The sequence below is a fragment of the Triticum aestivum genome, chromosome 6A (assembly GCF_018294505.1).
Source record: "Triticum aestivum cultivar Chinese Spring chromosome 6A, IWGSC CS RefSeq v2.1, whole genome shotgun sequence".
In the NCBI taxonomy this organism is placed as follows: Eukaryota; Viridiplantae; Streptophyta; class Magnoliopsida; order Poales; family Poaceae; genus Triticum; species Triticum aestivum.
Genome location: NC_057809.1, coordinates 373119351 through 373130076, shown reverse-complemented (window position 1 = coordinate 373130076; position 10726 = coordinate 373119351). Strand labels below are relative to the sequence as shown.

General features: G+C 50.6%; 1 protein-coding gene across 6 annotated transcripts in view; it reads left to right on the top strand.

The window, feature by feature from the left end:
- Positions 1-10436, top strand: part of LOC123127572 (protein PHYLLO, chloroplastic) — a 26556-nt gene extending 16120 nt beyond the window's left edge. For all 6 annotated transcript variants that reach the window (XM_044547317.1, XM_044547316.1, XM_044547318.1 and 3 more), the window contains 12 exons: positions 5916-6041; positions 6115-6252; positions 6323-6431; positions 7354-7506; positions 7590-7853; positions 7956-8123; positions 8285-8428; positions 8510-8971; positions 9103-9399; positions 9475-9632; positions 9743-9850; positions 10048-10436. In XM_044547317.1, coding sequence (XP_044403252.1) covers positions 5916-6041; positions 6115-6252; positions 6323-6431; positions 7354-7506; positions 7590-7853; positions 7956-8123; positions 8285-8428; positions 8510-8971; positions 9103-9399; positions 9475-9632; positions 9743-9850; positions 10048-10309 — 2389 coding nt within the window. In that variant the 3' untranslated portion in view covers positions 10310-10436. The remainder of the gene's footprint in view (positions 1-5915; positions 6042-6114; positions 6253-6322; positions 6432-7353; positions 7507-7589; positions 7854-7955; positions 8124-8284; positions 8429-8509; positions 8972-9102; positions 9400-9474; positions 9633-9742; positions 9851-10047) is intronic.
- Positions 10437-10726: the final 290 nt, after the last annotated feature.

The window sequence follows — 10726 nt, the reverse complement described above, 5'->3', positions numbered from 1 at the left end:
GCCCAAGCGGAAGAAGAAGAGAGGGCTGGGCCGCGGCAATGACGCGACCCTGCCCACCTGTCCTCCGCACGACCCGACGACCACCGCGTCGGCCGCATTGCTCCCAGATGACCGCGCCGCCGACCTCGCCAAGTGCTTCAACTGCGGACTCGCTGGACACTCCCAGGTGGCATGTACCCGCTCCCAGTGCTGCTTTGTGTGCTCCGACCCCGACCATCTGGCTGCCCTATGCCCTGATGGCCGATGTCGGAGGAGTTGATGATGTATGGCCATGGGATCGAAGGCCTTGGCTTCTTCCACATCGAGGTGCCTGACATCCCCCCGCCCTCACCCTCGCTTCTAGCGATTGTCACTGTGCGGGATGGGGTGGCGTCTCCGGAGATGATCGAGACCGAGCTCAACCACCTCTACCACTGCTCCTGGGACTGGCAGGTCACTCTGCTGGTTGACAACCAGTTCTCGGTGGTGTTCTCTGACATGGTCAGTGACGGCTATGGTACCCGCAGCGATGACATCACCCTCGCGCTCAACAAGCTCGTGGTGGACATCTCTGTGCCTATCCGAGACCCCTTGGCAGTGGTGGTGGTGGTGGATGAGCTCTCCCTCCGCAAGGAGGAGGAAGTGCGGGTCAAGGTCAAATCCCTTGACTCGTCCAAGCTTCGTGCCACGATTCGGGTGTTCTTCAACGACCAGGGTTTTGACCTCCAGATCTCTCCCGAGCCGTCCAACCACATCGGCCGCCCCCGCATCCCTGACGACAACCTCTTGGGGGTGGCCCTGGTGGTGGGGGCACGGGGGGTCATTGCAGCGACCGTGATCCCCGCCACGGCCACGACTCTGGCTCGGAGGACGGCGATGAGGAATACCAGGACAGCCCCTGCCGCGAGCAGCCTCCTGTCTCCACCGCCAGGGGTGGCGCAGGGGTCGGCCGCACTCTCGGCCCCTCCACTCCCCGCTGATGGCAGCGACGTGTCGGACATGAGTCTCTAGGTCTTCCCGGCTTCATCCCGGCGCTCCCCCGCTGGTGCTATCTCTGGCATCCCCACTGCGCCCTCTGCGGAGATCGACTCGCCGCCCCCTGCCCTGATCTCCCTGCTGCTCCTGCACTCCCCGAGGTGGAGGGGTGGGACCGGGACCCGCCACCCGCGACCCCTCCCACCGAGCCGACCCTGTCGGACCAGGGGGTGACTGATCCCCCCTGGTGCCGATTTGGCTCCGACCCCGCAGGCTCTGGTCATCGTCAGGTCCTTGGCTCCTCCAACCCTGCCCCCGAGCTCCACGTGCACCGCCCTAGGTGAGGAGTCGGCTGTGGTGACCACCCCTGTGGCCGCCCCCCACTCCCGCCTCGGACTGCGGCCTATTCCAGGCGAGGCAGATCGACCTCGTCCCCGGTGACGTCCTCTCGTCGCAATGCTCGGATCGAGGCGACCAGGCCGGTGGGTAGCCCAGCTCTGCCTATCCCCGAGCGGGTAGAGCTCCGGGCCGCTGCCTGGAACCTTGAGGCAGGTACTCAGTCCATCCTAGCCACTCTTGCTACTTGCTTGTTCTCTGCTCTAGAGTCAGCTCCGCTCGGCCACCTCGTAAAGGTGGCAGCGGACTCGGCCATCGTGTTCAGGGGAGAGGTCGCGCCCCCGTTAGTTCAGATTGAGGCAATTCGCGCGCGGGAGATTCTCGATGGGCGTCTTGCGAGACCCGCGCGCGCCATCAGTCCTCCTCGGGTGCCCCTGCCGGGGCTACCCCGAGCATCCAGCCGCGTGCGGCGGCCGATCTGGTGGAGATCCGGGGTCGTACCCGCTCCCGCACCGCAGCCCTCCGCGCCCAGAGTGCATCACGAGTCTTGGGGTCAAGCAACCTCTCGATGGATTCGTGATGCGGACCCTCTTCTAGAACATCCGTGGCTTCGGCCAAGACGGCCGACGCCGCCAACTGATAGAGTACATGCGGACCGAGCGAATTGACATTGTGGCCATCCAAGAAACGATGCGTACGGAATTTTCCCTGTCGGAGCTCGAGCATTTGAGCTCCGACCTATTTGCTTGGCACTGGCTCCCTTCTAGTGGGAGTACGGGCCACTCGAGTGGTATCCTTCTAGGGGTGAAGGATGCCACCTTTGAGGTTGGAAGCATGGACCGGGGCGAGCTCTTCGTTAGCATGGAGATATTCGAGCATGCCCTAAACTTCAAATGGGAGATTATTGCGGTGTATGGCCCGGCCGATCACCGCCGATCCGAGGCCTTCCTCGCTGAACTTCGTAGGAAGGTGGCAGCCGCCCAGCTACCGGTAGTGGTGGGCGGCGACTACAACCTCATCCGGACGGAGGAAGACAAGAGTAATAATTTGGTCAACTTCCCCCGGATGCAGATGTTCAATGACTGCATCGCGGACATGGGTCTTCGCAAGCTCGATAGAGTAGGGGCCAGGTTCACTTGGACCAACCGACAAGTGGAGCCGACCCGCTCAGTCCTAGACAGGGTCTTCGCTTCTCCTGAGTGGGACATTCGTTGCCCCCTAGCATCGCTTCGGGCGATTACGCGGATTGGTTTCGATCACGTGCCCCTTCTCCTCTCTTCGGAGAACGAGTGTCCCCTCCTGCCGCCCCGCTTCCGCTTCAAAACCTTCTGGTTGCGCCAACCTGGGTTTGTCGCAGCGGTGGCCGCCCGATGGCGCGAGGCGCGTGATGCTCCTCATCGAGCCCTCTCGGCCGTCGACTCCTGGCACTTTTGTGCTAAGCGGTCACAACAATTCATGAAAGGATGGGGTGCTAACGCGGGTCAGGACAGCCGCGAGCGTAAGAAAGCCCTACTTGAGGCCATCCAATCCCTCGATCTGCGGGCTGATGCCGCAGGCCTCTTAGCCGAGGAATGGATGCTTAGGTATGACCTGGAAGACCAGCTCACGGTCATCTACACGGATGAGGAGGCTTACTGGCGCTTGCGGGGTACGCAGAATTGGGTCCTCAAGGGGGATGCCAATACCGCCTACTTCCAGGCCATCGCTAACGGCCGGCGACGCCGTAACTCCATCCCGCTTCTTTGGGACGGAGAGACCCTCCTGCAGCGGCCGGAGGACATCCGGGCCCATGTAGACGGCTTTTACAGAGACCTATTCTCTGCCTCCCCTCGAGGAGGTCTTGCCCTTGCGCAAGACATTTGGCCGGCCCACAGTTGTGTCTCGCATGCAGACAACGCGGCCCTTACGGCCCCGTTCTCCGAGGCTGAAGTGTGGGCGGCAATTAAGGGCATGAACCCCTCTTCGGCCCCCCGTCCGGATGGCCTCCCAGTGAAATTCTTCCAGACCTTCTGGGAGGTAATCAAGCCGGAGGTGATGTCCCTGTTTGAGGAGTTCTTTGTTGGGTCCATCGACCTCAATAGGCTGAACTTTGTGATAATCACCCTCATCCCCAAAGTGACCGGGGCTTCGGATATCCGCCAATTTTGGCCGATTACCGTGATTAATGTCATCCTCCGCATCCTCGCGAAGGGGTACGCCATTAGGGTGGCCCCCATTGCCGACCGGATCACTCACCCTGATCAGTCGGCATTTATCCAGGGCCGATATATCCTTGACGGAGTCCTGGTTTTTCACGAAGCACTCCATGAGGTTCACACCAAACACCTCAAGGCAGTCTTCCTGAAACTGGATTTCCACAAGGCATATGACACGGTCAGTTGGCCCTTCCTTCGGGAATGCTTGCTCGCGGGCCACATTAAGGGCATAGTCCCGCATCTTGCTGAGGGGAACGGGATCTCCCTTCTCCAATATGCGGATGACACCATTATCATGGTGGAAGGCTCGGCGAGCGACATCATGAACTTGAAGTTCCTCCTGCTTTGCTTCCAGCAGATGTCTGGCCTCAGGATCAACTTCGACAAGAGTGCGGTGATGGTCTTGGGATACTCCCAAGACGAACTGCACAACATCGCGGATCGGCTTAATTGCCAGCTTGGGTGTTTCCCCACGACTTATCTGGGGATCCCCATTAGTGATCCGAGGCTCACGGTGGCAGAGCTGCGACCCACGGTGGAGAAGCTACAACACCACATCGAGCCCTGGCAGGGCCGGTGGCTCTCGAAGGTGGCCCGGACGATGCTCATTAACTCGTCCCTCGCCAGCCTGCTCTTATTCATCATGAGCTTCTACAGCCTTTCTGAGACTCTACATCATGAGATTGCCACAGTTCAGGGGCGCTTCTTCTGGGCCGGCGAGGGCGATAAGCAGAAATACCACATGGTTCGGTGGTCGGAGATCTGTATACCGCGCGACCAGGGTGGTCTCGGGATCATGTCCTCCAAACGCATGAACATAGCCCTCCTGACGCGGTGGCTATGGCGGATTGCCAACGGAGAGGGTGGCTTGTGGCTTCGCCTCATTCAGCAGAAATACCTCCGTGGCCAGCCTCTCGCCTTCTGCCAGCAGTCTGGGGGGCTCCCAGTTCTGGCAATCCATCATTCAGCTCCTTCCTGTCCTCCGCATCGGAACCTCGATCGCGGTTGGATCTGGCACCGCCACGAGGTTCTGGTTCGGTAGATGGGCTGGGGACATGCCCCTCGAGGCCCGCTTTCCCGACCTATTCACCATCGCGGTTGATCCGCGGATTTCCGTCGCAACGGCCCTTATTGACTTAGGGCAACTCGCGTTCCGGAGACCGTTTGGCCCGGCTGAGAACGCTGATTGGCAGGAGCTGTTAGACTGCATTGCGTTACACGAGCCTGATCTTGAGATAGAAGATGACCGTTCCAGGTGGCGTCTAGAGCCTTCTGGGCAATTCTCCACTAAATCTCTCTACCAGGCCATCGCCCCTTCGCCGGGCCATGAGGCGCTCACCACCATCTGGGAGATCCGGCTCCCCTTGAAGATTAGGATATTCTTGTGGCATTGGATCTGCGGCCGCCTCCCGTCCGGCGTGGAGGTCCTGAAACACAATGGCGCCGGTGATGGGCGGTGTCCGCTCTGCGGGCCTGAAGAGGATTCGAACCATATCTTCTTCACCTGCGTGTCCGTGTAGTTCCTATGGAGCTGTTTCCGCAAAATAGTGAGTGGAAGCTGGGACCACAACAGCTTCCCCACTCTCTTCGCCGAACTCCAGGCGTTAGCACCCTCGGTTCGCCACATTAGGTGGCTGATCATCGGGGTGCTTGCCTGGACGCTGTGGACTGTTAGGAATAAGCTTGTGATTCAGCGTATTCAAATGGTCTGGTTACTTGCAGCTTTGGCGGCCGCTTAGCTGTCCCCGGGAGAGAGATGCCATCACCTCCATCATCACCCAGCTTCGTGCGATGGCTCTCCGGATGGCCCCACCGCTTCCCCCACCACCACCGGAGCCGGATTAGATCTTCTCTACCTCACCACTGCCATTTGTGTGTTGTGCGTGTCGTGCGCTTGTGTTGGGCTTGTGCTGTGCCCACAGCTGAACCTGGGTTTTGTCCGTTTGCGTGTATGTTGGACCCTGCCTGCGGTGGCGTTGTGTGCGTGTGCGTGTGTTGTTCGGTTGGTACCTTGATAACTTTGTGCTCGGTGGTTGCTTTATTTATAAAGCAGGGCGAAAGCCTTTTTCGGTAATTCTCCCCCTCACCTCCAGCCATCATGGAGCAGCACTCCTCCACAGCCGCTGCGGCCACCACCTCTTGGAAACCTAGCTCCGATACCATATTGAATTTTGGGGGAAAATATCTGCCCCGCTCCCCCCCGCCCGCCCGCACACCCTCTCCTTTTTATTAACTCTTTTCAGTTTAGACCCTGTACAACCAGAGTATTACACACACACACACACTCCAACATTGATAAAATGGTGTCTGTTAAGACTTCTGCCAGTTTTACATAATTGGTTACGGAGTCAGCTTTGTTATATGATGAAGTACTTCCTAGTGTTGACTGCAAAATTTTGTGTCTCACCGATGTCACCGGTTGTGTTGCAGAGTGAAGCATTTTTTGGTTCAAACAAAAGCAGAACTTCATGATACATTGGTGAAGACCCATGCAGAACACCTTGATTGTGTGGTGGAAGTAGAGAACCAGATTGATGAGAATGCCAACTTTCATAGGTTTACATTCAAATCTGTTCTAACAGTAATTTAGTCTACCCTGTGAGTTTATATGTTTCTCCTTGTTCTGCAGAACTATAAGTATGTTCGTTGATAATACTGCAACCCACTATCTGGATTATCTTCTCGGGGATCCGTATTCTAGCACTACGAGTGATTTAGATCGCATGTACAAAACGAAAATTCATGCAATAGAGTACATGTTGTACAGGTATGTCCGTAACCAATTAATATGCAGCCCACTCATTCCTGGCATTACCCTCAAACCTTCTTTTGCACAGAATCCAGCTTTCTGCGCCTCGTACTTCAGGAATTTCAGATAGCAGTTGTTTCCATGAAGGCTTCATTCTGAAGCTACGTATGGATGACAACATTGTAGGATTTGGTGAGGTTTGTTTTTATCACCACTACAATTTATATGGCATCTTTTATTTATGCTAACTTAAGTTGCCATTTTGAGTTGCAATAACAACAAAGCCTTTCAGTCCCAAACAAGTTGGGGTAGTGTATGTTAGAGTTATATTATGTTTTATGTAGCCTGTATATTTTCTTCACACTGTATGAGGGGTTTCCTGCATATTTACCACATGCACATTTATATATATAGGTAAAATTGGATGTATCAATGTTGTCTTGGGAGCCTGTTAAGGCTCGTTGGATCATCTTATATTATAGGTGTGTATCAATGTGTGTGTATATATATAGGAGAAAACAAATCTATCAACCAATCGCTGGTTAACTGCTATCTTGGCCATTCAATGCTTTGAGATGCGCATGGAAATTCCACTTCTCTTCCCTTTCTCCATTTTCTGGTTACTGGCGCTCTCGCATCGAGACATCCCTGTCTCTGTGCAGTAGTCTGCTGATTGCAGCGGCTTGGTCGGCTTAGTGCGTCTCCACCTTGAATGGGTGGCACAAGCTGAATGACTCCCAAAATTAGTCTTAATAAACTGAATAATTCCCAAAAGTCTTAATAAACTCCAAATAATATTCCAACATTTTTCCAACTCTTTTTATTTTGAACAAGTTATATTATCTTCTCTCACTAATTTTCTTCAGTGAAAAATATCTGAATATTCTGAAAAAATTCAAAATGTATTGAAACCATGGTACGCAATAAATGATTCTATTAACATCCTAATTTATAAAATGGGATGTGACAACCTTCCTATTTTACATCTTACAGAGTAAGGTTATTCGAGTTAATGCCTTTTCAGTTTTTTTTGTACTAAAGTTGTACAGCTGTGACGAGTAATATGGATCGGAGGGAGTACTTCAAACTTAAGTATCTTTTATACATTTCATATAACAGGTTGCACCAATCGAAATTCACCAGGAGGATATAATAGATGTTGAAGAGCAACTTAGGTTTCTGTTTCACAGAGTGAAAGATTGTGAGCTAGATGTTGTTCCTTTGTTGAGAGGGTCTTTCTCCAATTGGATATGGACAAACATTGGGATTCCTGTAAGATAACTCGAGAAACTTGGTGACCATTCATGTCTGACATCTCAAGAGATTGAACTCCTCTCTTTCTTTTTCCTTCTCAGCCTTCTTCTGTATTTCCAAGTGTCAAGTGTGGCCTGGAGATGGCCATTCTTAATTTGCTGGCGTCACAGCGGAAATGTAGATTATCTGAAATTCTCACTGGTTCCAACCCCTTACTAAGAGATCAGAGTCTGGTGGAATATAATCAGAACAGTTCTGCAGGCATACATATCTGTGCACTCTTAGACTCCGACGGTACTCCGATGGAGGTAGCACTTGCTGTGACTAAACTTGTTGATGAAGGCTTTACCACAGTGAAACTGAAGGTAGTTCTTCCACTTGTTTAATTGAACTTTTTTCTGTTTCAAAATATTATATCTGCTAATCAAGCAATATGAAGAAAATTATTTCTAAAATCTCTTGTGAAGGTTGGACGTCGTGCAAGTCCCGTTGAAGATGCAGCTGTTATTCAAAAAATAAGAGAGGTTGTAGGATATAAGATCAATATCCGTGCCGATGCAAATCGAAAATGGACATACAAGCAAGCAATTGAATTTGGATCCAGAGTAAAAAGCCTTTGTTTGCAATACATTGAGGTAACCTACACTTTATTCATCTGCTGTATTAGAAACTTCAAAATAGAGAAAATGTGAAACTCGACTTCCTTTTGCTGCACCTTATTATTATAGAGCTCCCATTTCCCAAGCGACATTCATCTTGTTCTTTCTTGGGAATCTTCATGTTTCTTACTTGACAGGAACCAGTGAGCTCTGTACATGATCTCATCAAGTTCTGTGAAAACAGTGGTTTGCCTGTTGCTTTGGACGAGAGTATCGACAACCTTAAGGGGGATCCAATCCAAAAGCTTCATCAATTTGTACATCCAGGGATAGTTGCTGTTGTAAGTATAAACTCTGTGAGCTATTTCTCAAGCTTCTCCTTTCATTTCTATATTTCACCTTGTTTCCATCTTGATGGTCAGGTTATAAAACCCAGTGTTGTTGGCGGCTTTGAGAATGCAGCTCATATAGCAAAGTGGGCTCACATGCATGATAAGATGGCTATCATCAGTAGTGCGTACGAGAGTTCTGTAGGTTTGGCGACCTACATACAGTTTGCATATTATGTTGACAGGCAACATGACCTAATCTCCAGACTAAAGAGATATGATTCATGTGGAACTGTGGCTCATGGGTTTGGAACATATCAATGGTTAACAGAAGATGTATCAGAACAAAAGTTAAAAATTCTTGTTCCCCCGCTTGGTGATGGAATGGGAGCTTCAGTGGAAAATGCCCATGGCTATCTCCACCACTTAAATATAAATGATGAGAAGATTGAAAAAACATATAGTGAAGAAAAACTAAACTCATATTCTATCCAAGTCGATGGGGATCATTTTTCTTATGTAGTTAAGGTTCAAGAGGCTGGTGATTGTACAAATGTAAGTATCGCTCAACTTACTTAAAAGAATGTGGTTTATGTGCCTACCTTGTTGTACAAGATATACTGTTTCCCCCTAGGAGATAGGATAGTGCTGCTGCAGTAACCAGTGCCATGATTTAACCCATGTAGGATAAGGTCGTTCTTTTTCTTCATGGATTTCTTGGCACAAGTGAGGACTGGACTCCCATGATGAAAGCTCTCTCTCCCAGTGCACGGGTCATCGCCGTTGATCTTCCTGGCCATGGAGAGTCCCAAATTCTGCAGCACGATGATGAAAATTTCAATCAAATCTCTCTTACAATTCAATCAGTTGCAGACTTGTTGCTGAAGTTGATATGCAATATAACCGATGGAGAGGTGGTTGTTGTTGGCTACTCAATGGGTGCAAGGATTGCACTCCAGATGATACTAAATGAAAATCTAAAGGTAATCTTGTCAAGATTGCAGCTTGTTTGTTTCATTCTTTATTTGAATGATCCTAAGGTAGTCTTGTCAAGACAGATTAGTGGAGCTGTTTTGATATCGGGGAGTCCTGGATTGAGACATGAAGCAAGTAGAAGACGACGTACTGCTATTGATAAATCACGAGCTCAATTCCTGTTGACTTATGGACTGGAATGTTTTATCAAGACATGGTACTCTGGAAAAATGTGGACCAGGTGGAGGAATTAACTTATTTGATTTCTTGACTCTACGGTAGGAAGAAATTTTGCATAACATGTACTAGTATTTGACATGCCTTTTCTTTTTGGAACCTTTTCTGTTGCAGTCTAAGAGAACACCCACAGTTTGATTCCCTAGTGAGGACACGCAGAAAACACAGTAACATCACGGATCTATCTAAGGTTCTGGCTGACTCGAGCATAGGGAGACAAAAGTAAGATTAGCTTCTGCTCTCAGTAAGATTTCCATTTAGCAATATTCATGTGGCCATAAGATATTCAGTTTATCAGTACCGATGAATTAGTAAAACATGGCGCACTGATAGCATAGGTGACAAACATTTTCATAGGTGCATTGCATTGCATTTTGCATGAGAAGAAATGCAACCTCATGTAAGTTTCCATGTATCAGGTCCCTGTGGGAAGACCTGAAACACTTGGAGAAGCCTGTCCTCATCATTGCAGGTGAGAAGGACGTAAAATTTAAAGAGATAGCAGAGCGAATGTGCAGCGAGACAAGAGAGTACGGTGAACGTGAAGCTGATTGTCGTAGCAATCAGGAGCTATGTGAAATGATCGTTGTCCCGGAAAGTGGCCATGCTGTGCATGTTGAGAATCCTCTCCCCTTAGTTAGAGCCCTGAGGAAGTTCTTGGTAAGGCTACACCAGCCTTAACGCTTTAGTATCCGGGATTACAAAGCAATAGAGTCTGAGAAATTTTTGAACTACCAGCTTGGCAGGCTGAGTGGTCGGATTATATTTGTGGGCTATAAATGTTGCCGGGAGTAAGGGGTTTTCTTTGTGTCTCAGTCTGCTGTTGCGTAGGGGTTGTAAGTTTGTCACTCGGTTGTTGGTGGCAGCCCGTGCTAAGCGTCGTACCTTGTATTTGCGCGAGTCATGAGCCCACGGGAATTACAGGAGTAATTGGTCCGTCACTCAACAACGACAACAAGATTAAGAGGATAGTGGTCCCAGGAGTAATGCTACATATACGGGTTGTTTCTACAGAAGATTACGGAGGAGGTGATTTAGAGACATGCTATTAGTTGGGGGATGGCCCCCCACCTGAAATAGGGGGGCAGAGAGATTTTT